This window comes from Chionomys nivalis, chromosome 19 (assembly GCF_950005125.1).
Source record: "Chionomys nivalis chromosome 19, mChiNiv1.1, whole genome shotgun sequence".
NCBI classification, from domain to species: domain Eukaryota; kingdom Metazoa; phylum Chordata; class Mammalia; order Rodentia; family Cricetidae; genus Chionomys; species Chionomys nivalis.
In genome coordinates this window covers 41,978,474-41,999,162 of record NC_080104.1, presented here as the reverse complement: position 1 = coordinate 41,999,162, position 20,689 = coordinate 41,978,474, and the positions used below count along the sequence as shown (strand labels likewise).

The following is a 20,689-nucleotide window of genomic DNA, read 5'->3' as shown; positions in this document are numbered from 1 at the left end:
CCCTTCAGGGGTCCTGGCCCCCAACTCTAGCTCCTACTCCCCCTCCCTGTCCCATCTGGTGTTCTCCATCTTTTAGACCAGCAGTTCTCTGTCTTCCTAATGCTGTGACCCTTTAATACAGTTCCTCATGTTGTGGTGACCCCCCCATCCATAAAATGATTTTGTTGCTACTTCAGAAGTGTAATTTTTCTACTGTTATGAATCGTAATGTAAATATTTTTGGAGATAGAGGCATGCCAAAGGGGTCTCCACTCATAGGTTGAGAACCTCTCTTTTAGACTCTAAAAGAATTTAGAGTGTTAGAACTTATTGGGTTTAGCTCCTTTTTTGTTCCTTCCCGTCCCCTCCATGTCTCATGGGGGTAAAAGTCCACACACCTGCTGTTTTAAAATCTGTTGTATGGTACTGTTGTCCCATGAGCAGTGGTAAGAGCGGTGTAGGACCAACTAGATACTGGGTGGTTGCCTGGCTGTGCAGTAATCATTGTGGGAGTTTCTGGCTTGCCTGGGAATACAGGTCTCACTCCTCGTCGGTCAGGCAGGGGTCACAGGATGACCCAGCATTCTGGTTTGCCCAGGAATGAACTCTTGACCAGCCAGTATTCTAGTTTTTTCTCTGTGGGCACTAAGTCATTTCACCCATGTCTGGAGTCCTTGCAATTAGTGAATTAGTGATGTTCTAGCGGGAGCTGGCCTAGTTACCTTACGGCTCAATCCAGACATGACCCTCTTCCTAAGAGCCTTGGATGTCTTGTCGTCCTCCAGGGGAGCTACAGACTCTCTTTGGAGCCAGCTTTGGCTTGCAGTTCCAATCTGCTTTCCCCAAGGGCACCTTCTATACGAAGCCTTCTTTGTTTTCCTGAACCAAATACTGTTGCCATCACAGATGTCTGTCCCATGAAACCTGCAAGCAACTTGAGAGCAGGACCATGCTCCCACCCCCCCCCCCCCCAGTCTTCCCTCCCTGTTCTCTAGAGCCCAAGAGAGTTCTGCCTGAAGAGAAACCCTTGCATCCTGGATTGACTTGCTGTGATTCTCTCTGCCAGGGACGCTATTTCCTGGTGCGTGACGTCACCGAGAAGATGGACATACTGGGAACCTTGGGGAGCTGTGGGGCTCCCAACTTCCGGCAGGTGCGGGGTGGGCTCCCCGTGTTTGGTATGGGACAGCCCAGCCTCTTAGGATTCAGGAGGGTCCTGCAGAAACTCCAGAAGGACGGGCACAAGGTGAGCTTGCTATGTCCTAGGCTGGCCCTCGACAGCAAGAGGTGACTTCTGAGACTCTGGAGTGGCATACTTGGGGCTAGGGAAGGGAATGTGCCTGGGCTAGGCCTCGACCTTCAGGCAGAAACTGGAGAGTGTTTATTGCATTGTCCTTTTTTTGTGGGGTGTGCTCAAGGTCAGAAGCCTCTTGAGAGCCTTGGAGGAAATGAGAGGTGCAGAGAGCCACTTTCCAACTCCAGAGACTGCCACACCATGGTCTTGGCTGACACCTAAATCTCTGAGGAAGGGCCCATTTTACAGAGCAGGAAACTGAGGTCCTGAGGGGGAAAGCGGCTTGTTTAAGGTTACACAGCTCTTGTGCAACGCTTGAAGGCTCAGACCCGGGCAATTAGACCCCAAGCTCCTGCTTTCAGATGCTTCTTCTCATCTGCCTGAAGGAGGGGGGAGAAGGCCAAGGCTCTTCAGCTGTGGCAGTGACTGTATTGGCCTGGGATGAGGTTGAGTGGCAGAGTGAACAAGAATGGCTGTGTGTGTGTGTGTGTGTGTGTGTGTGTGCACACAGATCCCGTCTTCCAGCTTGACCCTGGTGATGGCTCTGCTGTAGCTCAGCCAATGGCTGACTGCTTGGTGGAGAGCGGTCTAGCCTTTCTTTAGCCGGTCTTTAGCCAACAACTGGTTTACCCAGGACTCTGTGCTAGGTATCATGGGCCTGTGGAAAGAGCCAGAATGTGATGCAGCCTGGGTGATGTGTAGTCCACCCAGAGAGAAAAGACAGACCTGCTGGCGTGTTAATAGGTTAAAATGTGGCAGAACTTGCCTGGGAGACTGAAGAGACAGTTGCTCTGAGAGGAGAATGGGTTCCTGCTGATTGAGGGGAATTGGCGGGCAGGTGGCAATTAGACAGAACTTCAGTAATAAACTGAATGGATTCCTGTTGAAGGGACTGGTCTAGTGCTCCCGCCCCATGAGGGAGGAACTATCTGGGCAAAGGCCTAGAGGTTGCACAGGGGACTGATATCCGTGCAGCACAGGGGCAATGGCTTCTCTCAACAGGAGTGTATCATTTTCTGTGTGCGGGAGGAGCCTGTGCTGTTCTTGCGTGCCGAGGAGGACTTCGTGTCTTACACACCTCGAGACAAGGAGAGCCTTCATGAGAACCTCAGGGGTCCTGGGCCGGGGATCAAGGCTGAGAGCCTGGAGCTGGCCATCCGGAAAGAGGTGAGGGCCTGTGGGGTGGCCACGTGCTGAGAGCGTTTCTCCCTCGCTGGCCTCAGATGTCTGAGCAGAGACTCCAGTCTGCTCTCCAGACATGCCCCTGAAGCCATTCTGGGTGTGGGAGCCACTCAGCCTTTGCTGGCCCGCACTCCCCAGCTTTCGTGCCCTGCTTGGGTGAGTGGCTGGCTGCACCGTTGACCTCTTGTTCCAAGCTGGCCTATTTCTGTCCCTCTCTCACCACGCTCCTCCTTCACTCCCCAGTCCTGGTGTAGGGAGAGGTCTGGTTTGGTAAGAAGAGATCTAGAGTAGGAGGCCCAAGGCTGAAGTTGGGCTACTCACTGGTCATGTGCGGCTCTATGGAGTCGCTTGCTGGGCCTGTCTCCGAGATTCCAGGGCCACCTCTTCTCTTCCAACCGAGTCTTGGTGGGGGGCTCTGAGATGATTGACACACCAGAGAGGTGTATGAGAGGAACATAGGGGTCACCGTGCTTTGGAGATAGATGGATATGAGGAAGTCCAGGCCTTACCGGGACTAGCCTCTCCCTGTTTCTCTTACTTCTGCTTCATCTGACTGAGCCTCATCCCGAACAGGTAGCTAAGTGCATTTCCACTGCTCCATGGGCAGAGCCCTCCACCTGACCTCCATGGTGGTCATGATCAGTCCACACAGGTCTGGCTGCCCTCAGGCCTGATCCCTGTAGGCAGGGCTGAGTGCCTCTGGTCACGTGTCTCCCTCTTGAAGGACAAGAAGCCTATGTGTAGCCTCCGTGTGGCCTGGTCTCCAGACCTGGGAGGGGCAATCAGGGAGGCCTAGGAAGCTCAGGTCATATCCCTCTGATTCTTGCATCTCACTCTAGATCCACGACTTTGCCCAGCTGAGAGAGAACACGTACCATGTGTACCACAACACAGAGGACCTGCGTGGGGAGCCGCACACGGTGACCATCCGAGGTGAGGATGATGTGCACGTGACCGAGGAAGTGTATAAGCGGCCGCTGTTCCTGCAGCCCACCTACAGGTATCTGGAGCTGATGTCCTCTCTGGGCTGGCTCTCCAGCTGCTACCTCAGTTTCCCCATCTGCACATCAGGCATGTGCTTGGGGATGAGGGCTTGAGCTGCTCCCCAAGGTCGTTGCCCGGCTCATGGGCTGTTCTCTTCCGGCAGATATCATCGTCTCCCCCTGCCAGAGCAAGGGGCTCCCCTGGAAGCCCAGTTTGATGCCTTTGTCAGTGTCCTCCGGGTAAGTGGGACTGAGGGGAGTGACTTCTGGGAGTGGTAGGTAGGAACAGGTGTCACTCATTGGTCTCCATGGAGATGCTCAGGGTGAGTGTGACCTCTGGCTATCTCTGTGGAAGGTTCGATCTATGATGTATATAGGGTCCAATATGTTGGGGTGTGGGGTGGCGTCTGTGTCCTTACGTGTGCATAGATGCATCCTTCTGCAGTATGTGTACACGTGTCTGTGTGCACACATGCACCTGAGTACACATGCTGCAATTCTCTAATACCAGAGTCCAAAACTGATGCCTGGAGGACCTGGTTCTATCCATGACTTGGCTGCGCACTTGCTGTGTGGTGCGGGAGACCTTCCCTCCTCTCTAGATCTCCTTCTTCCCTTTTTCAGTCAAGCTTGAAATTCTTATCCCACAGGCTTGTTTGCTGATTTACTGGGTAAGGGGGGGGGCTTTCTGTCCCAACCCATTTTGGGACATTTGGGACATTTGTATTTCATGGGGAGGGGCATCAGGTCAACGTAGGGCCTGGGACCCTGAGAGTAGCTCCTATTCCAGACCCCATGAGATTCCTGGCCTGTTCTCTGAGTTCCCCTGAGGCTGGGCAGGGGCAGGACCTGAGGCCCTGGGAGCAGATGGATCAGATCTGGCCGCAGGCTTGACATCAGAGGCTGCGCTACTTTTCTAACCCTGGCTTGCTGCAGATGTCATGAGCCTGACTGGGGCCTCAGCTTCAGGGTTTTCCCATCACACACTTGCCTGACAGTCGTTCACGTTCCCTCCTGCAGGAGATCCCCGGCCTTCTGCGGCTTCGAGATAACCACGGGCCTCCCCCTGCTCTCCTGTTCAGCTGCCAGTCAGGTGTGGGCAGGACCAACGTGGGCATGGTCCTGGGTACCCTCGTGCTGTTCCACTGCAGTAGAACCACCTCCCAGCCAGAGTGAGTGGCAGGGGTTGGAAGGCCAGGAGAGGAGAGTGCAAAGCCACCTCTGGGATGATGGGGCCACATCCAGAAGGCAGGGCATCGTCGCCTCATTTGCCACAGATTTGCTTGGTGCCCTGGAGAGGCACTGGACCCTTCTGGGCCTTCATTCCCCCCGATGAAATTCAGAAGGAGCCTGCAATCTGATGCTTCCCAGTGGCTGGTGGGTGGCAGAGGGTTGCGTCGTTGTCCTTCATCACACTCCTGACTCTCACCTTGTCAGGGCTGCCTCCTTGTTGACCAAACCCCTACCCATGGAGCAGTTTCAGGTGATCCAAGATTTCATTCACACAGTGCCCCAGGGAAGGAAGATGGTAGAGGAGGTGAGCGAGGGGCTGGGCCAGTACAGCGTGGGTAGCGGGTAGCGGGGCAGTTGCTCCTGTCACTGGAGTGTGTGTGTGGGTCTCTTCCTCCCTCACACCCCTTCTCTCTGACCATCCTCCCCCATTCTCTGTCCCCCTGTTCTGGCCCTAGGTGGACCGAGCGGTCACTGCCTGTGCAGAGTTGCACGACCTGAAGGAAGAGGTCCTAAGGAACCCGAAGAAGCTGGAGAGCATCAGGCCAGAGAGGCCCACGCAGGTGAGGCGACGAGGAGCATGCTGTACTCTGCTTGGGACTGGGAGTTTTCATTGCTGTTTCTCAGTGGTTTCTGGTGGTGGGGGGGGCATCTGGACCAGCGGGAAGGCTGAGGAAGAGGAAGTTTATTTTTTCTGAGCAGGTCTCTTGGCTGCAGAATAAACAGCCCGGACAGAGGGGCCTGCTGAGACCTCTGGACACGGACGTTTCCCAGATCATCACTTTAGTCAGCTTTATGTGAGAGTGATGAAGAACTCGAGGCTGAGACAGTCAGCTCGTAAAAAGGGCGGGCTAGCCAGGAGCGGTGCAGGCTGGTGATCCCCACACTGCTGCTGAGGCAGGGGGACTGAGTTCAAGGGCAGCCTGGGCTGGACGGTGTGTTCCAGGTCAACAGAGAGAGAAGGGGTAGGGAGAAGGGGGTGGGGGGAAGGGAGAGAGGGAGGGGAGAGACAGTGCCTGTGGTTCTGTCTTCTGGCCAACACATTATGGTGGGATAACACTTTTCACATCACAGCCAGGGGACAAAAAGATTGGAAGAGGCAGCCAGCATCCCGCAGCCCCCTTTTAGAGCACATCTCTAGTGACCTAAAGAGCTATCGCTAGTCCCTGCCCCTTCAGGAACCTGTCACCTTCCCACAGCGTCACCCCAGGATCCAGCCTTTAATTCAGGGGTCTCTGGGGTACTTTGGGGATTCATACAGGAGCTCTTCCTACAAAGGAAACGACTGGACCGTCCCTGGGAAGAGCGGGCTGTGTCCATCCCTCAGCTTCAGGAGCAGGGCTGGGCTGGCTCGCAGCCCCGTCCCTAGTTCCGGGGAGAAAAGGGGATCGACAGTGTTTGTGTTCAGTGTACGGAAAGAATCTAAGCCCTTACAATATTTTCCTTCTTTAACACTTAAAAAAAAAAAGTCCTTGAGAGCTGTGTTTCCATGATGGGAAAACTGAGGAATTAGGAACAGGAGAAGCGGTGGCACCTCGTGCTGTGCCGGTCCCTGCCTGAGCATGCTCTTTAACTGTGTTTGCGATTCTCTATGCAGCTGCCCCTAGTTTTAGTGTGAATCCTTGCATTTTATCATTGAGAAGATTTTTAATGGCTCTGTCACGTAAACTCGTGGCCAGGTCAACCTGCATTGGCTTGTTGAGTAAGAGTGGGGTCTCCCGATCCATCTGCCTGGTCATGGTCCTGGTGTCACTCACAGAGATGGGGACTTGGGCATCTGCTTTGCGCCTTCATTGCCCTCTTTGTGAAGTGGGGCAAGTGATGAAAATTAGCTGGTTGGACAATTGGGGTCATGTGAGGGAAAATGCATGGGCTAACTGTCACCTGCCACCGTCACCAGACAGGCCCCAGTTGTTGACATCCCTGTCCTGTAGTTGCTTTTGTCCGGAGCAGCTTCATCTCTCTTTAACAGTATCTAAATTCCTCTCTTGCCTCTGCGGTGGGGGTCATCAGAGCCCAGCGTTATCCCCTAGTCTAGACCAGGGGTCAAGGGTCATCAGAACTTGGCTCAGGGCCCAGGGCTCATGCTCCATCTCTGTCTCCCTTGCATCGTCTTATGGTTGACTCATATGTCACAGGCAGAGCTATCACGCTGCCATGGCAACCTAGAGGGGTGAGACTGAGACTGAGCACCCCCCCCCCACGCTGCCCATCTAGCCTACTCACTCTAGCTTTCTATAGAAAAAGCTGTGTAGCCCCTGGAGGTGCAGATTCCCATAGATAGGGGTGGGATCCAGCTTTACCGTAGGCCCTGACTCTTCTTTCAGGACAGTTCGATTCAGATCTCACTTGCCTTCTAGGTTACTGACCTAGCTGGAGACGTTTGAGGGTCAGGAGGTGGAACTCATGGGCTCTTTCGGATACCCCAATGCCTGGGGGAGGTGGGACCCGAGTCAGAGGAGAGGGAGTCCTGTCATTTGTCAGCTGGGTGACTTGGAGGAAGTTGCTCTGTTATTTGGAATTTCTGTTTTCTGCCTGTGAATTAGGGGTAGCAATAGGCCCCAGAAATGTCACATCTGTGTGTGTGTGTGTTCTTTTTTGTTTTGTTTTGTTTTGTTTTGTTTTGTTTTCAGGACAGGGTTTCTCTCTGTAGCTGTCCTGGAACTCACTCTATAGACTAGGCTGGCCTTGATCTCACAGATATCTGCCTGCTTCTACCTCCCGAGTGCTGGGATTAAAGGTGTGCGCCATCACCCACCCCCACCCGGCTTGTGTTCCTGGTTCTTAAAGGAGGGCCTCCCTCAAGAAAGAAAAAGGAGATTTGTGCCATCTTTTTCGACACAGGAGAAATGGAACATGGCACGGGAGTAGTCATTCTCTTGTCTACTCCTCATCCTTGTCCCCTGGCCCATGATGCTGGGAACTGGAGAGACAGCATCTGCACCAGAGCCATCCTTTCCCCAGAGTTCAATGCTACAGCTGGACCACGGCTTAACACCTCATTTCTCCCTCCCCCTGTCTATCCTTAGGAAAGTGGTAGCCAGTATGCTGTCCAGCAGAGGGCGCTGCGGAGCTTGGAGCTGTACTTCTACCTGATCCTATTTAACTACTATCTGCATGAGCAGGTGGGGCTGAGAGAGCACCAGTCCTCCCACCCCAGCAACAGGGACCCCATGGGATGGGGAATAGAGTGGTATTGTGTGTGTTGCTCCCTGAGGAAGGTTGGGAGGGGCAAGAAGGCCCCCATCCCCATGTCCCCTTTCCCTTCCCAGCCCAGGCCTAGACTCTATCTTGGTCAGGGCAGCAACCATCCTCTTCCTCCCTCACCTACTTGTTCTCCTCCCCCTGGACCACAATGATACTTTTTGGGGCTCCCTTTTCCATGGTTAGGCGGGGAGAGTTCAAGATGGCCCCACATCCCTCAACGCCCCATCTCTCTTGGCCTCGGGCTGCAGTACCCCCTGGCCTTCGCCCTCAGTTTCGGTCGATGGCTGTGCATCCACCCTGAGCTGTACCGTCTGCCCGTGCTGCTGAGTTCAGTGGGGCCCGTAGCCCCGGGGGACCTGATTGCCAATGGCTCCCTGGTAAGTGGCTGTGTATCTGTGGAGTGGGCTGGGCCAAGGAGTTCTAGGTTCCCGTAGGGCTGGGGAAGTATGGCCAGGGGGCTGGTAGGCTCCTCCTGTGAGCAGAATGTGCCGTGTTCAGGCGCCATGTTCTGGCTAGCGTTCTAGCTCCTTCTTCGTCTCAAAGCCCAGGGTTTTGACACTGAACTGTGGGATGTCTGAGCTAGATTTCTCTGGAGGGTACCCGTCATCACATCCCTGCCAGGGCACTAAGAAGGCTGCAGGTGTCGGGCCGTGCATGCCGTGCGCCCAGTAGAACGCTGTTCCCATCCCACACTTGCCCACGGAGGCTGGATCTGGTTGGTAACTGTGAACTGCAGGTTTGCCGTCCTCCCTACAGGAAGCTGATGATCTTGTTTCCCCGGATGAGCTCAGCACTGTCAGAGAGATGGACGTAGCCAACTTCCGGCGTGTACCTCGCATGCCTATCTATGGCACCGCCCAGCCCAGTGCCAAGGTGCCCGCCGCTCCCAAGCCCAGGTCCAAACATGGGGACGGGGGAAAGGCTAGCCCTGGCCCTGACAGCCCCTCGTCCCCCAGGCCCTAGGCGGCATCCTGGCCTACCTGTCTGATGCCAAGAGGAAGCTACGGCAGGTGGTCTGGATCAACCTGAGGGAGGAGGTTGTATTGGAGTGTGATGGGCACATACACAGCCTGTGGCCACCCGGACCGACCCTGGCCCCTGAGCAGCTGGAGGTAGGGTTTCTGGCTTTTCGCACAGTCTGCATGGGAGGCACTTGGGAGAGTAGGGGTGAGGGAGAGAGCCATGGGGTCCTGCACTCCTCTTGTGTGGATGGAGGAGCGGGGGCCCAGGAGCAGATGATTCGGGCAGCTGCTGGTCCAGGCCTCCTACTCCCGTGTTTTCATGTCCCCATTCTCCTGTGGCTTTTCTGCCTCTGGGGTGGTTCTGCCCTGAGGTTGGCAAGGCAGCTCTAGTCAGGGCTTCCGCAGGTTCCTGCCTCTCTAGCTCATCTTAGTGGCCTCTACCCTCTGTCCCACTCCTGTCCAGGCCCTGGAGACCCAGCTGAAGGCCCACCTGAGTGCTCCTGCTCCCAACACGAAGAACCCTACCACCCCCAGGTTCCAGAAGTGCCTGACCACGCAGGAGGTCTTCAGCCAGCACCGGGGGACCTGCCTTGGCCTTACCTACCACCGCATTCCCATGCCAGACTTCTGTGCCCCCCGGGAGGAGGTGAGGGGCCAGACCTCTGGGGACCAGATGTCTCTTCTTCTTCCTTGGCCTGGAAAAAGCAGCTCAACTCCATAATGGGGCCAGGGGATTGTCTAATGGGCTCCACATGTGACCTCAGAAGCATGTTCCCATCTTTGTGTGTGCGCGTGTGTGCATGCATGCAAACTCATGTGCCCATTGCGTGTGTATCCTACCTGCATGTGCTTTGTGTGGTGGGGCCAGTGTGCGCATCATATGTTGCAGGCATGTGTACCGTGTGTTACAGGGGAGGGAGTGTGCTCACGTGCCTGTTGGAAGGATATATGATGCCCGGTGCCCTGGCAGTGTGGGGTGTAGGTTCCCACGGAGTTCATGGCATCTGTCTTGTGTTTGTGGGCAGTGTGGAGACGGTGCATCTATGGGGGCGGGTGTGCTCAGGGAGAAAACCCTGTGGAATCCGGCTGTGTGACTGAAGTGGTGTTCATGTGGCAGATGTATGTTTGCAGCCGTCTGTGCGGTTTGTCTTTCAGGTGCTGGTACGTCTGTAGGCCGTGTGTGTCTGGCACATGCGACCTGTGGCTGTCCCTGTGATGGTGGCAGGGCTGTGGCTTTTGCCCAACTCTCTGTGGGCTCACAGCCGGTGGAGTGCTGCCCCCTGGTGGCTGCTCTCTAAGTGTTCGAATGAGCTCAGGCAGGACCTGGTTCTCAGGCAGAGCGACTGGGTACCAGGCTAGAAAACACCTGTGTGTGACCCGCCAGGTGGAGGATTGGCAGAGTCCCAGAAGTGTGTTGCATCTGCTCATATGCCCAGTTCTGGGTGCCTGGGATGGGGACATACACAAGAATACAGCTTTTCACATACATGTGGTCTTGTGTGTAACCTAGTGAGCTGTGTGTGACATGGACAAGGTTATGTGTATGATGGGACACATGGGATCAGAAAACTGGGGTTACCACTTGGATGGAGGTCACCAATGTAAGTCTGGACAGTCGGTGACGCCCTTGGACTCAGACTGTGATCTTGTCACTTCAGGACTTTGACCGACTGCTTGAGGCCCTGCGGGCTGCTCTCACCAAGGACCCAGGCACAGGCTTTGTCTTCAGCTGCCTTAGTGGACAGGGCCGGACCACGACTGCCATGGTGGTGGCCGTGCTGACCTGCTGGCACATTGGGGTATGTGTGGCCTTCTGGGTGAGGTCAGACATCATCCCAGGCAAGGGTGGAGGGGCAGAGGTCATGCCTGATGTAGTCCTGGGGTCCTCCCAGCAGGGTACTGGGGGTGGGGAAAGGGTAGAAGACCGGGGTGCTTCATCCAGCTCTGTCATCCCTCAGGGCTGCCCTGAGGTGGGCGAGGAGGAACTAGTGAGCGTGCCTGATGCCAAGTTCACCAAGGGCGAGTTTCAGGTGGGTATGCCCCCTGGGAATCTGGGGGTGCTATGCAGACTGGAGTCTTAGTTTCTGCTGATAGTGTCGTGGGAGTGGGGCTGACTTTCTGCTTCCCAGATGGACAGACTATGGCTCAGAACAGTTTGTTTCTGAGCTTCTTCAAATGGCCATAGTAGATGGGTGCTGGACCCTCCCTTACCTGCTTACCTGGCCAGGGCGCTGGGTTCCTCATGGTGTTGTTGGTAACTACCTCACAGTTTCTTGAGACTAAGCTGTGGTTGTGGCCCCATGCAGGGCCGCAGCCTATTCTGTCCATCTCCCTGTTTCAGCTCAGAGCCCCAGGCGGGGCAGCCATTAACATTTCAGATCCAGTCATCATGCGTGTATCACGTACCTGCCACACGCCATGTGTCATATCAGACCGTAATACTGTTTTGCACACTTGGCCTATAGCTGAGTGACTGGCATTATATTAGTTTCTGTCTACCTGGTAACTGTGCCACATGCTTGCCACTTGTCCTGTTGGCAGTCCTACTGCCCTGAACTCTGGTTGAGAGAGGTCAAGACTGCCAATCACAAGTGCCTCCAGGCCTTTGGAGGTGTTCCTCTTTAGACAACTTCTTTCTTTTTGGTAAATGCTTAGATTCTTTCTCTAACAGAAACCAAGTTCCAGGCCTGTCTAGTCTACATAGCAACTTTCAGGTCAGCTAGGGCTACACAGGGAAACCTTGTTTCAAATAAATAAGTAAGTGTATCTCAGTGGCGAAGAGTTTGCCGGACATGTTCAAGGCCCTGGACTGGATCCTTACCACTGCAATAAATAAGATAGAGTGCTTGTTGAGCCTGTACGAAGTCCTGGGCTTAAGCCCAGCATCACATATCCTGGGTGGGAGTGGTGGCTTATGCCTGTAATCCAACATTTGAGTGGTAGAGGCAGGAGGATCAGGAGACTAGCTCTTGTAGACCAGACTGGTCTCGAACTCACAGAGATCGGCCTGCCTCTGCCTCCCAAGTGCTGGGATTAAAGGCGTGTGCCACCACCTGGTTTACCTGTGCTTTTGATATACTCTGAGCATTTCAAACCATTAGTGCTTCCTGTGGCATTACTGGCATTGTCTCCCCAGCTCTCTCGCATCATCTCCCTGGCTCTTCTATCGTCTCCCTGGCTCTCCCATCGTCTCCCTGGCTCTCCCATCGTCTTCCTGGCTCTCCCATTGTCTCTTTAGCCCTTCCACCATCTCTCATTAGTCTCTCTGGCTCTTCCATCATCTTCCCGGTTCTCCCACTATCTCCTCAACTCTCCTATCATCTCCCCAGCTTTCCCATCATCTCCCCAGCTCTCCCACCATCTCCCCAGCTCTCCCACCATCTCCCCGACTCCTTTCCGGCTCTCCCATCATTTCTCTGACCCTCCTGTCACCACCATGTGTGTCTTATGCTGTAGGAGCTTGGCTTTCCCAGACCTGCTGCTAATGTGCTGTGAAAGACTGAGGATTCGTGTCTGTTTCATAACTGTGACTGTGACAGGCAAGGTGACGTGACAGTTTGGAGGTTTAGTATTTGATACCCACTTTTTAAAAAGTGTTTTTGTTTTTGTTTGTGTGTTTGTTTTGGGCAGGGTCTCACTATGTAGCTCTGGCTGTTCTGGAATTCACTCTGTAGACCAGGTTGGTCTTGAATTCAGAGATCTGCCTGCCTCTTCCTCCTGAGTGCAGGGAGTTCAGTTATACACTACTATGCCAGGCAAAAGGTGGTTTTTTTTTTTTTTTTTTTTGGTTTTTCAAGACAGGGTTTCTCTGTGGTTTTGGAGCCTGTCCTGGAACTAGCTCTTGTAGACCAGGCTGGACTTGAACTCACAGAGATTCGCCTGCCTCTTCAAGGCTGAAGACAATAGTTCTATCCCAAGCGCCTACATAAAAGGCCAGGCAGAGTGGCACATGTCTATATCTTTAGCGATAGCAGAGGGAAGGAAACAGAGATAAGTAAATCCCTGGGGCTCATCAGTCAGTCTAGCTGAACTGGAGAGCCCCAGGCCAGGGAGTGCTGGGATTAAAGGCGTGCGCCACCAATGCCCGGCAAAAGGTTTTTATTTTTAATTATGTGTACGTGTTGTGAGGGTTTGTCCACATTAGTGCAGTTGCTCGTAGAGGCCAGAAGAGGGTGCTGGGTTCCCTGGAACTGGAGTTGCAGGCTGTTCTGCGGCATCTGAGGCACTAAACTCAGGTCCTCTGCAAGAGCAGTACAAGCTCTTCACGGCTGAGCCCTCTCTACCCTGGTATCCTCTTTTAAAAATTATTTTTATCAACTTTGGGTATGATCCCTCATGAACTGGCTACTACTACTATTGCTGCTACTACTACTACTTATTATTATTATTATTATTAATTATTATTATTATTTGAGGCAGGGTCTCCCTGGCCTGGGGCTCTCCAGTTCAGCTAGACTGACTGATGAGCCCCAGGGATTTACTTATCTCTGTTTCCTTCCCTCTGCTATCGCTAAAGATATAGACATGTGCCACTCTGCCTGGCCTTTTATGTAGGCGCTTGGGATAGAACTATTGTCTTCAGCCTTGAACAGCAGGTTCTTTACCAGATGAACTGTCTCCCCAGACCCTTGATGTTCTCTTCAGGATAGAAAGTCAGTAAAATGAACAAAAAAGATGAATACATTCGGCTTATTAGATTTTTTTTTAAGCTTCTTAGACTTTTTGATACGTACATTAAGAATAGTGGGTACAAGGGCTCGTTGCACAAGCATGAGGACTTGAGTTCCAACAGTCAGACCTACGTATAAACCAGGCATAACTATATGCGCATGTAACCTCAGCACTGCACAGGGCAGAGAAGAGCATCCAAGGGGCTTGCTGGAAGCCAGGCTAGGCCCAGGTTCAGTGAGAGACCCTGTCTCAAAGTAATAAGGTGGAGAGAGCAGGACACTCAGCATCCTCCAGTGGCCTCCTTATGTGCACAGGTCCATGCATCTGTACACACGTGCACTCATCTATCACATATGTTCACATGCATCACACATACTTAGCAATAATATATGCATTGAAATGTACATGTATAGACCTCAGAACAACTCACAGAATCTTGCATATCAATGAAAAAATGCAGATGTGGGACCTGAGCGATAGATACCACATCCCCTTACTGCCCCAAGCCTGAGGGTGCAGGGCTGAGGATCCCCCTGGCTTTCCATCCACTCACCCCTCCTCTGGCCCCAGGTGGTGATGGAGGTGGTCCAACTGCTGCCCGACGGCCACCATGTGAAGAAGGAGGTGGACGCGGCCCTGGACACCGTCAGTGAGACCATGACGCCGATGCACTACCACCTTCGGGAGATCATTATCTGCACCTTCAGACAGGTGATGGGCTGTGGCACATGCGGTGGGGGTGAGGATGAGGTCGGTGGTGCAGGTCCAGTGGGCCTCCCCGCCCCCCCTTTTGGTCACTTTCCCACCTCCTAGAAGGGAGTGTGAACCTGGAAACACAAATGTCAGCAGCCCCAAGCCACACCCACCTGATCTGGGCTAAACATACATGTTAGAAGCCTGCTGTGAGGGGCCAAGTGAAGAGGAACACTTGAGACCCCTGTGGGGTGGGACACAATTGTAGTGTGTGATCCAGGGGTCCCAGAGGCCAAGCAGAATCAGGCAAGTGGCAATATGACTGACAGTCGGCAGGGACAATGTTCCGTACTGCATGGTGTGGCTGCTATACCCCAGGACAGGTTTGTCTACACTGCCTGGGGTATGGGTCTGGTCCCCATTTAGTTTTTTTTAATCTACTCAGTTAAATATTGTTTTATTTTATATATTTTACTTGTGTGCCCACAGCATGAGTGTGGGGGTCGGGGAGGCCTTGTAGGAGCTGATTCTCTCCTTCCACTGTGTGGGGCCCTGGAGAAAGGATTGAGGTGGTCAGCCTTGGTGGCAGTCGCTTTTACCCTCTGAGCCGTATTGCCAGTCCTCCCAAATTATTTTTTAATAACTCAATAAGTAGTAAAGATAGCGTCTTTAGAGTGTTCTTCAGATTTAATGTGTGAATCTGGGGCTTTCAATATTTAGAAAGAATATGCCCTCTAGTATGCCTTGGTCCCCCTTCTCTGCCTGTCTTAAGACTTGAGAGTGGGGCAGGTGATGGATTTGGGAGTGTGGGAACTGGGTTGGTCACGTGGCCAGGGATCCCTGCTTCTCAGCCTTGAAGCTGGGTAGGTGCAGTGCCGCATGGTACCAAGAGGTGGCAGCATATACCACGTCTGGGTGATTTCAGGGCAGCTTCTGCCTGGGTCTGTCTGGCCACTTGTTCAGGCTCAAGGGGGGGTGGGGACGGGACGGGACGGGACGGGATGGGACGGACACACACTCATGACCAGAACGATCCAGAACAGCCTTGATTTGGGGCCATGGGGTTTATACCCTGACTGGGTCAGAGAGTCAGCCCGTGTGGAGGAAGGTTAGACGTGTGGGGTAAGCCTGGGGAAAAGTTCAGATTAAGAGGTTGCTTGTCACTTTTGGGGAGGAGACAGTGGATCAGGGGCCCCATCCCAGGGTCCCTGCAGGGGCCAGAAGCTAGAAGCAGTTATTCACAAGTCTGGCCACCAGGTGGCTCCAGGGAGCTAAGTTAGGGTAAATCCTCTCCATCACCTGTTGAACCCAGGGCCTCACTATGGGTACTCTGTCTCTGAACTACAAAAGAAAATGTGTGTGTGTGTGTGTGTACATGGCATGCACGTGTGGAGGACAGAGAACTATTTTCTAAGTTTCATGGGAATCACATGCAAGTTGTTGCGTTTACCTGCTCAGACATCTTGTCCAGATTCTGTTATTTATTTAGTGTGTGTATGATGGGAGAGGGGTGTGTCACGGCGAGCTTGTGAGGGTCAGAGGTTCTCTCCTTCCACCTTTATGTAGGATCTGGGCATTGAAGTTGGGTCATCAGGCTTATATAGCAAATGTTTTCCCTGGCCAAGCCACCCTTCTGGATCCTTCCACCTTATTTTGAGGTGGGGTCTTTTACTTGCTGGATGGCCCTGCGCTTTGAAGGATTCTCCTGTCCCTATCCTCCATCCTGCTGTAGGAATGCTGGGATTGTAGGCAAGAGCTACTTTATGTGGCTTTCTTTGGGTTCTGGGGTTTCAAATTCAGGACTTCACACTTGTATGCGGGTACCTTCCCATCTGATCCATCTTCCCGGCCCCTAGGACACATTCTGTAAGTGCTTCGTGACCACCTCAGATGCAACTGTGGCTTGGGGCCTGGCCGCCAATACAGTGCAGGAATGTGTGGCCTGTATAATATTGCCCCCACAGAGGTGAGTGGGGAGCTTTTAGCCTCTGGTGGTTGAGCTCCCTTCTAGAGTCCAGCTTGGTTTTCTTGTGACCAATGTATGAGTCTTTGCCTGAGTGAGTCCAGGGCACAGCCAAGGCCGACAGCTACCAAAGGGGTCTCCTGCCTCAGTACCTCAGGCTCCCTTGCAGACTGCTGGGTGTGTCCCACAGTTTCTGGATGTTCTATAGCTCTGAGACGATACTTATGACTTGGAACTGGAACGACACAAGGCCTGGGCCATGCCAGGGCCTTGCTCTGTTGTAACCAAGCTTACAGAGATGTGGTTCACATATTGCCTGGTGCATGGGTTGAATAGACTGGTCCGTGGTTGCCATTGCAACAGGGAGTTAGAGCATGGTCAGGGTCACAGAAGGAAAGCTCACAGTCTTGGCAGTCAGTCCCCAGCCAACGACAGCTCTGTATTTCCTGTTGAGTCTTTCTGGGTTTACTTGTCTTATTTTTACAGAGACATCAGTGTATTAAACACGTCTCATAATAATGGAATGATGTATTATGGGCAGTGACACGTGTAACACATCTCATCATAATGGAATGATGTATTGTACTTTTTTGTGTATAGATCTCTCTCTCTCTCTCTCTCTCTCTCTCTCCTTTCTCTTTCCCAGACAAGGTTTCATTATGAAGCTCTGGCTGGCTTGGAACTCACTATGTAGGCCAGCTTGGCCTTAAACTCACAGAGATCCACCTGCCTCTGCCTCTTGAGTGCTGGGATTAAAGGCGTGAGCACCTGGCTTTTTCTTTCATTTTGAGACAGAGTTGTCCTTATTCTGGGCTGGCATCGAGTTCCATATGTGTCTGAGAATGACCTTGAAGTTCTGACCCTCCTGTCTCTACTTCCCTAGTATTGGGGTGTACACGGTTGCTTCTTCTTTATGCAGTTCTGGAGATGGAACCTAGAGCTTGGTGCTTGCTGTACAGATGCTCTCCCAGAGAAGCCACGTGTGCAAGCCCTGGCATGTGCTCTCCTTTGTCTTGACAGTATGATGTGTGTGTGTGTATGTGTGTGTTTATGACTGTGTGTGTTTATGACTGTGTGTGTGTTTATGACTGTGTGTGTGTTTGTGTGTGTGTATGTGTCGGGGGGGGGATCAACCCCAGACTGGCTTTGACTCTGCTCTCACACCACAATCATCCACAGAGCTCTTTGTGACCTTATAAAGTGTAAGGAGAGCCAGGGGATCTGATATCCCTTTCTGTCCTCTGTGGTACCCACACATATGGCATAGACCTCCCCACACACAGGCAAGTAAAAAATAGAGCTTTAAAGAAATGAAGAAACAGAAGGTTTAAACCTCAACTGTCCTCTGCATCGTTGGCGTTTCGTAACAGAAGGGCTCTCTAGTGCCCAGGAAGTAGAAAGTCTGTCTGCTCTGATTTCTCGTGGCCCTGAGGTTTGAGGATGGCAGCCTTTGGAGACTTTCATGTTCCCTCCGTTAGCAAGAAGGGCAGTCCTTCCTCCAGGTCCTCTGCATGTCTCGTTCTGGAAAGGCCTGGGCTTGTGTTCTGCCTGAGATCACGGTGGGCTGAGCTTCCCCCTGAGATGTTCCAGATGCTTCACGCAGAAGACTAGATCTACACATGCTCGAGGGGGCTTCGGCCAGTTCCACACATGCACGAGTGAGGAGGGTTTCTGCATTGTCTCTCTGAGCTGTGTGTGAAACATCCCACTGTCTCTGCGCTGTGAAGATACCCATGATCAGAGTGGACGGAGGGGTCAGCTCTGCTCAGTGGACACGCATAGAGCCAGTTCTGTGAAAGAGGTGAAGGAGCCGGAAGCGATCATCTGGGCAACAGGCAGAAGATGCGGATGTAGATGCTGAAAGGAGCTGTGCTCCGCCTCTCACCGCTCATGTCCCCAGCTGCCAGGCTGGAGCTGTGCTCCTCTAAGGGGCAGTGTTTGGAAGTCCTCAGGGGCTACATACACAGGGCTGGGCTAGATCCTAGGACGCGATCAGCAGAGGGGAGGACCCTGAGGATGCGTCTTCGGACCAGTGTCCTGTAATGTTCCTCCTAGCTTCAGAACGCCCTCAGCTTACAGTGTGTTCACAGACGAAGCTGAGGTGCATGCCATGGGCCACACAGGTCCTATGTGAGTTAGTGGCAGAGCAAGGATGGGAGGCAAAGGCCTACTCCAGTCTCGTGCTCCTCCCTACTCTACACTGCATTTGAGCCCAGGGTGTCTCGATGGCTGTGGGGGAGGCTTGCTGAGGCTCTAGAATGGGGGGGGGCAGTTTCTTCCCCAACTCACCCCATGGACTGTCTCCTAGAACCTGGCAGTCAGGTCTTTCCTTCAGTATTTGGGGGTTCAGTTAAACCCCTGCCCTCTGGTTTCAAACTGGAGGTCCTCAGCTGGCCTCTGCTGAATCCAGTGGGCCATGTGGGGTGGGGGTGGGGGGTGCTGCTCAGCTGTGGATGGAAATGGGCCCAGGCTCCATCTGGGACGTGCCCCCTCTGTCAGCCTCACCGCCTGGGAATGTCCCGGTCAGCATTCTCTCCATTTCAAATTCTCCCTGGACGTTTTCTCTCCGTTCTCAAGTTCTCCCAGCAGAACCCAGCCTTGAGAGTATGATGCTCCCAACAGCATGTGGTAACTTGGCTTCTGCCCCTCGCCCTCCAGAGCCCGTCTTTCCCAGCCCCCTGCCTGCTTCAGCAGTTGACTTACGCGGTAATCAGAAGCTGTTAGGAACACATGCTGGTATTTGGCATCGGTGCTGCTTTTGGCATTAAAGTGACTCCACCGCCCTGGAGAAGTGGGGAAATGGGAGGTCCCTGCTCTCTCATGGAGCAGGAAGAAACATTCTACGTGTGAACCTCCATGTGTGATATGAGCTTGAACAGCTGGAAAGCCTGTGTGCAGTGTCTTGTTAGAGGTGGCATGATAGAGTACATCATGTCCAAAATGGCCTGGAGGTGCAGAGGGGCTCCCCTTGTTTACTGAGCTGCAGTGATCTCTCTCTCTCTCTCTATTTTATTTTATGTGCACTGGTGTCTTGCCTGCATGTATGTCTGTGTGAGGGTGCCGGATCCCCTGGAAATGGAGTTACAGACAGTGGTGAGCTGCCACGTGGGTGCTGGGAATTGAACCTGGATCTTCTGGAAGAGCAGCTAGTGCTCTTGACCGCTGAACCATGGCTCCAGCCCCCTCATTCTGGTCTTTGCTCACTTGTGCCCGCCTTTCTTCACAGGTGGGCTTATGTAGGCTTTGAGTGATCACCGGGGTTGTATTCGCACATCTGAGGCTAGGCTCACCTGCTGTGTGCTCACTTACCTGTTCTTTGCGGACTCTGAGTCAGACCAAAGAGGAAGTCTGTGCCAGGCTGTGTGCAAGATGAAAAGAGGCACACACTTGCCTGTCTCTGCCCTTGGGCAGTTTGTGGTGATGACCGAGGGCCCTTCATACCATTGTGGCTATATGCCAGGTGGAAGCACCTGAGGCCTTCTGGGAAAGTCTTGCCTTTTTCTGCCTCCACCTGCCTCAGTAGCCTGGCCTCGGAGGCACAGTTCACAGAAAAACCTCTGTTTTCCAGAGCAACTGTGAGGCTGTGTGTGTGTGTGTGGTAGCCCGAGTTTGAGTACCTGGACGTGTGTGTGTGTGTGTGTGTGTGTGTGTGTGTGTGTGAGATAGCCCGAGTTTGATTCCATGGACCTCCATCTAGGAAGGAGATGACAGACTCCCTCCAGTTGTCTTCTGACCTCTGTACACACATACACACAGGCACACAAATATATATATATATAATGCCTCACATGGAAAAAGAAAGGAAATAAGGTCTCTTGAGATGAGCCACTTCATGAGGTTGGGGTGGAAATGAGGCAGCTGGGATCAGTATGAGAAGTCCAGGCCCTACTGAGGTTTTCCAGCGTGGCCACTGCCCACAGGTTGACCCACCTGTGAATCTGTTGTTTCCTTTTGGACTTGGGGAGGGAAAAATATTTCTGACAGAAACCAAGGTCAGGCTCTAGAGGAAGCCCTGCTAGAAGCATTAATTCCAGCAAGCATTTGCCTTGGCTGGTTTCAGTCCTCCAGTCCCCTCCTCCTCCTCCTCCTCCTCCTCCTCCTCCTCCTCCTCCTCCTCCTCCTCTTCTTCCTCTTCCTCTTCTTCCTCCTCCTTTTCTTTTCTTTTTGTTTTATGAGACAGAATTTTTCTGTGTAGCTCTGGCTGTCTTGGAACTAGCTCTGTAGACCATGTTGGCCTCAAACTCACAGAGCTCCGCCTGCCTCTGCCTCCCCAGTTCTGGGATTAAAGGCGTGCGCCACCACTGCCCAGTGCTGCAGTCATTCTTACTGTTTTTTAAAAACAGTCTACTGTGCCTTCTGCCTTCCATCTGGGAAGAGTCTGAGAAAAAGCTGAGGTAGAGGTGGCTGCAGCTGCCCTTTGCTCTCTGCAGGATGCTTTAAAGAGACCACACTGCTTTGTCTGAGTTCCCTGAAAACTCAGCACTTGGCCATTCCCTTCCTCAGAGAGGTAAGGAAGTCAGGGAAG

General features: G+C 53.1%; 1 protein-coding gene across 4 annotated transcripts in view; it reads left to right on the top strand.

The window, feature by feature from the left end:
• Window positions 1-20,689, top strand: part of Pald1 (phosphatase domain containing paladin 1) — a 61,019-nt gene that overhangs the window by 31,497 nt on the left and 8,833 nt on the right. For all 4 annotated transcript variants that reach the window (XM_057751861.1, XM_057751860.1, XM_057751862.1 and 1 more), the window contains exons 4-18: window positions 1,046-1,225; window positions 2,276-2,440; window positions 3,295-3,455; window positions 3,603-3,678; window positions 4,459-4,610; window positions 4,876-4,975; window positions 5,127-5,231; window positions 7,698-7,793; window positions 8,124-8,252; window positions 8,632-8,748; window positions 8,832-8,987; window positions 9,301-9,483; window positions 10,496-10,636; window positions 10,796-10,867; window positions 14,079-14,219. In XM_057751861.1, the coding sequence (XP_057607844.1) occupies window positions 1,046-1,225; window positions 2,276-2,440; window positions 3,295-3,455; window positions 3,603-3,678; window positions 4,459-4,610; window positions 4,876-4,975; window positions 5,127-5,231; window positions 7,698-7,793; window positions 8,124-8,252; window positions 8,632-8,748; window positions 8,832-8,987; window positions 9,301-9,483; window positions 10,496-10,636; window positions 10,796-10,867; window positions 14,079-14,219 (1,974 nt within the window). The remainder of the gene's footprint in view (window positions 1-1,045; window positions 1,226-2,275; window positions 2,441-3,294; window positions 3,456-3,602; window positions 3,679-4,458; window positions 4,611-4,875; window positions 4,976-5,126; window positions 5,232-7,697; window positions 7,794-8,123; window positions 8,253-8,631; window positions 8,749-8,831; window positions 8,988-9,300; window positions 9,484-10,495; window positions 10,637-10,795; window positions 10,868-14,078; window positions 14,220-20,689) is intronic.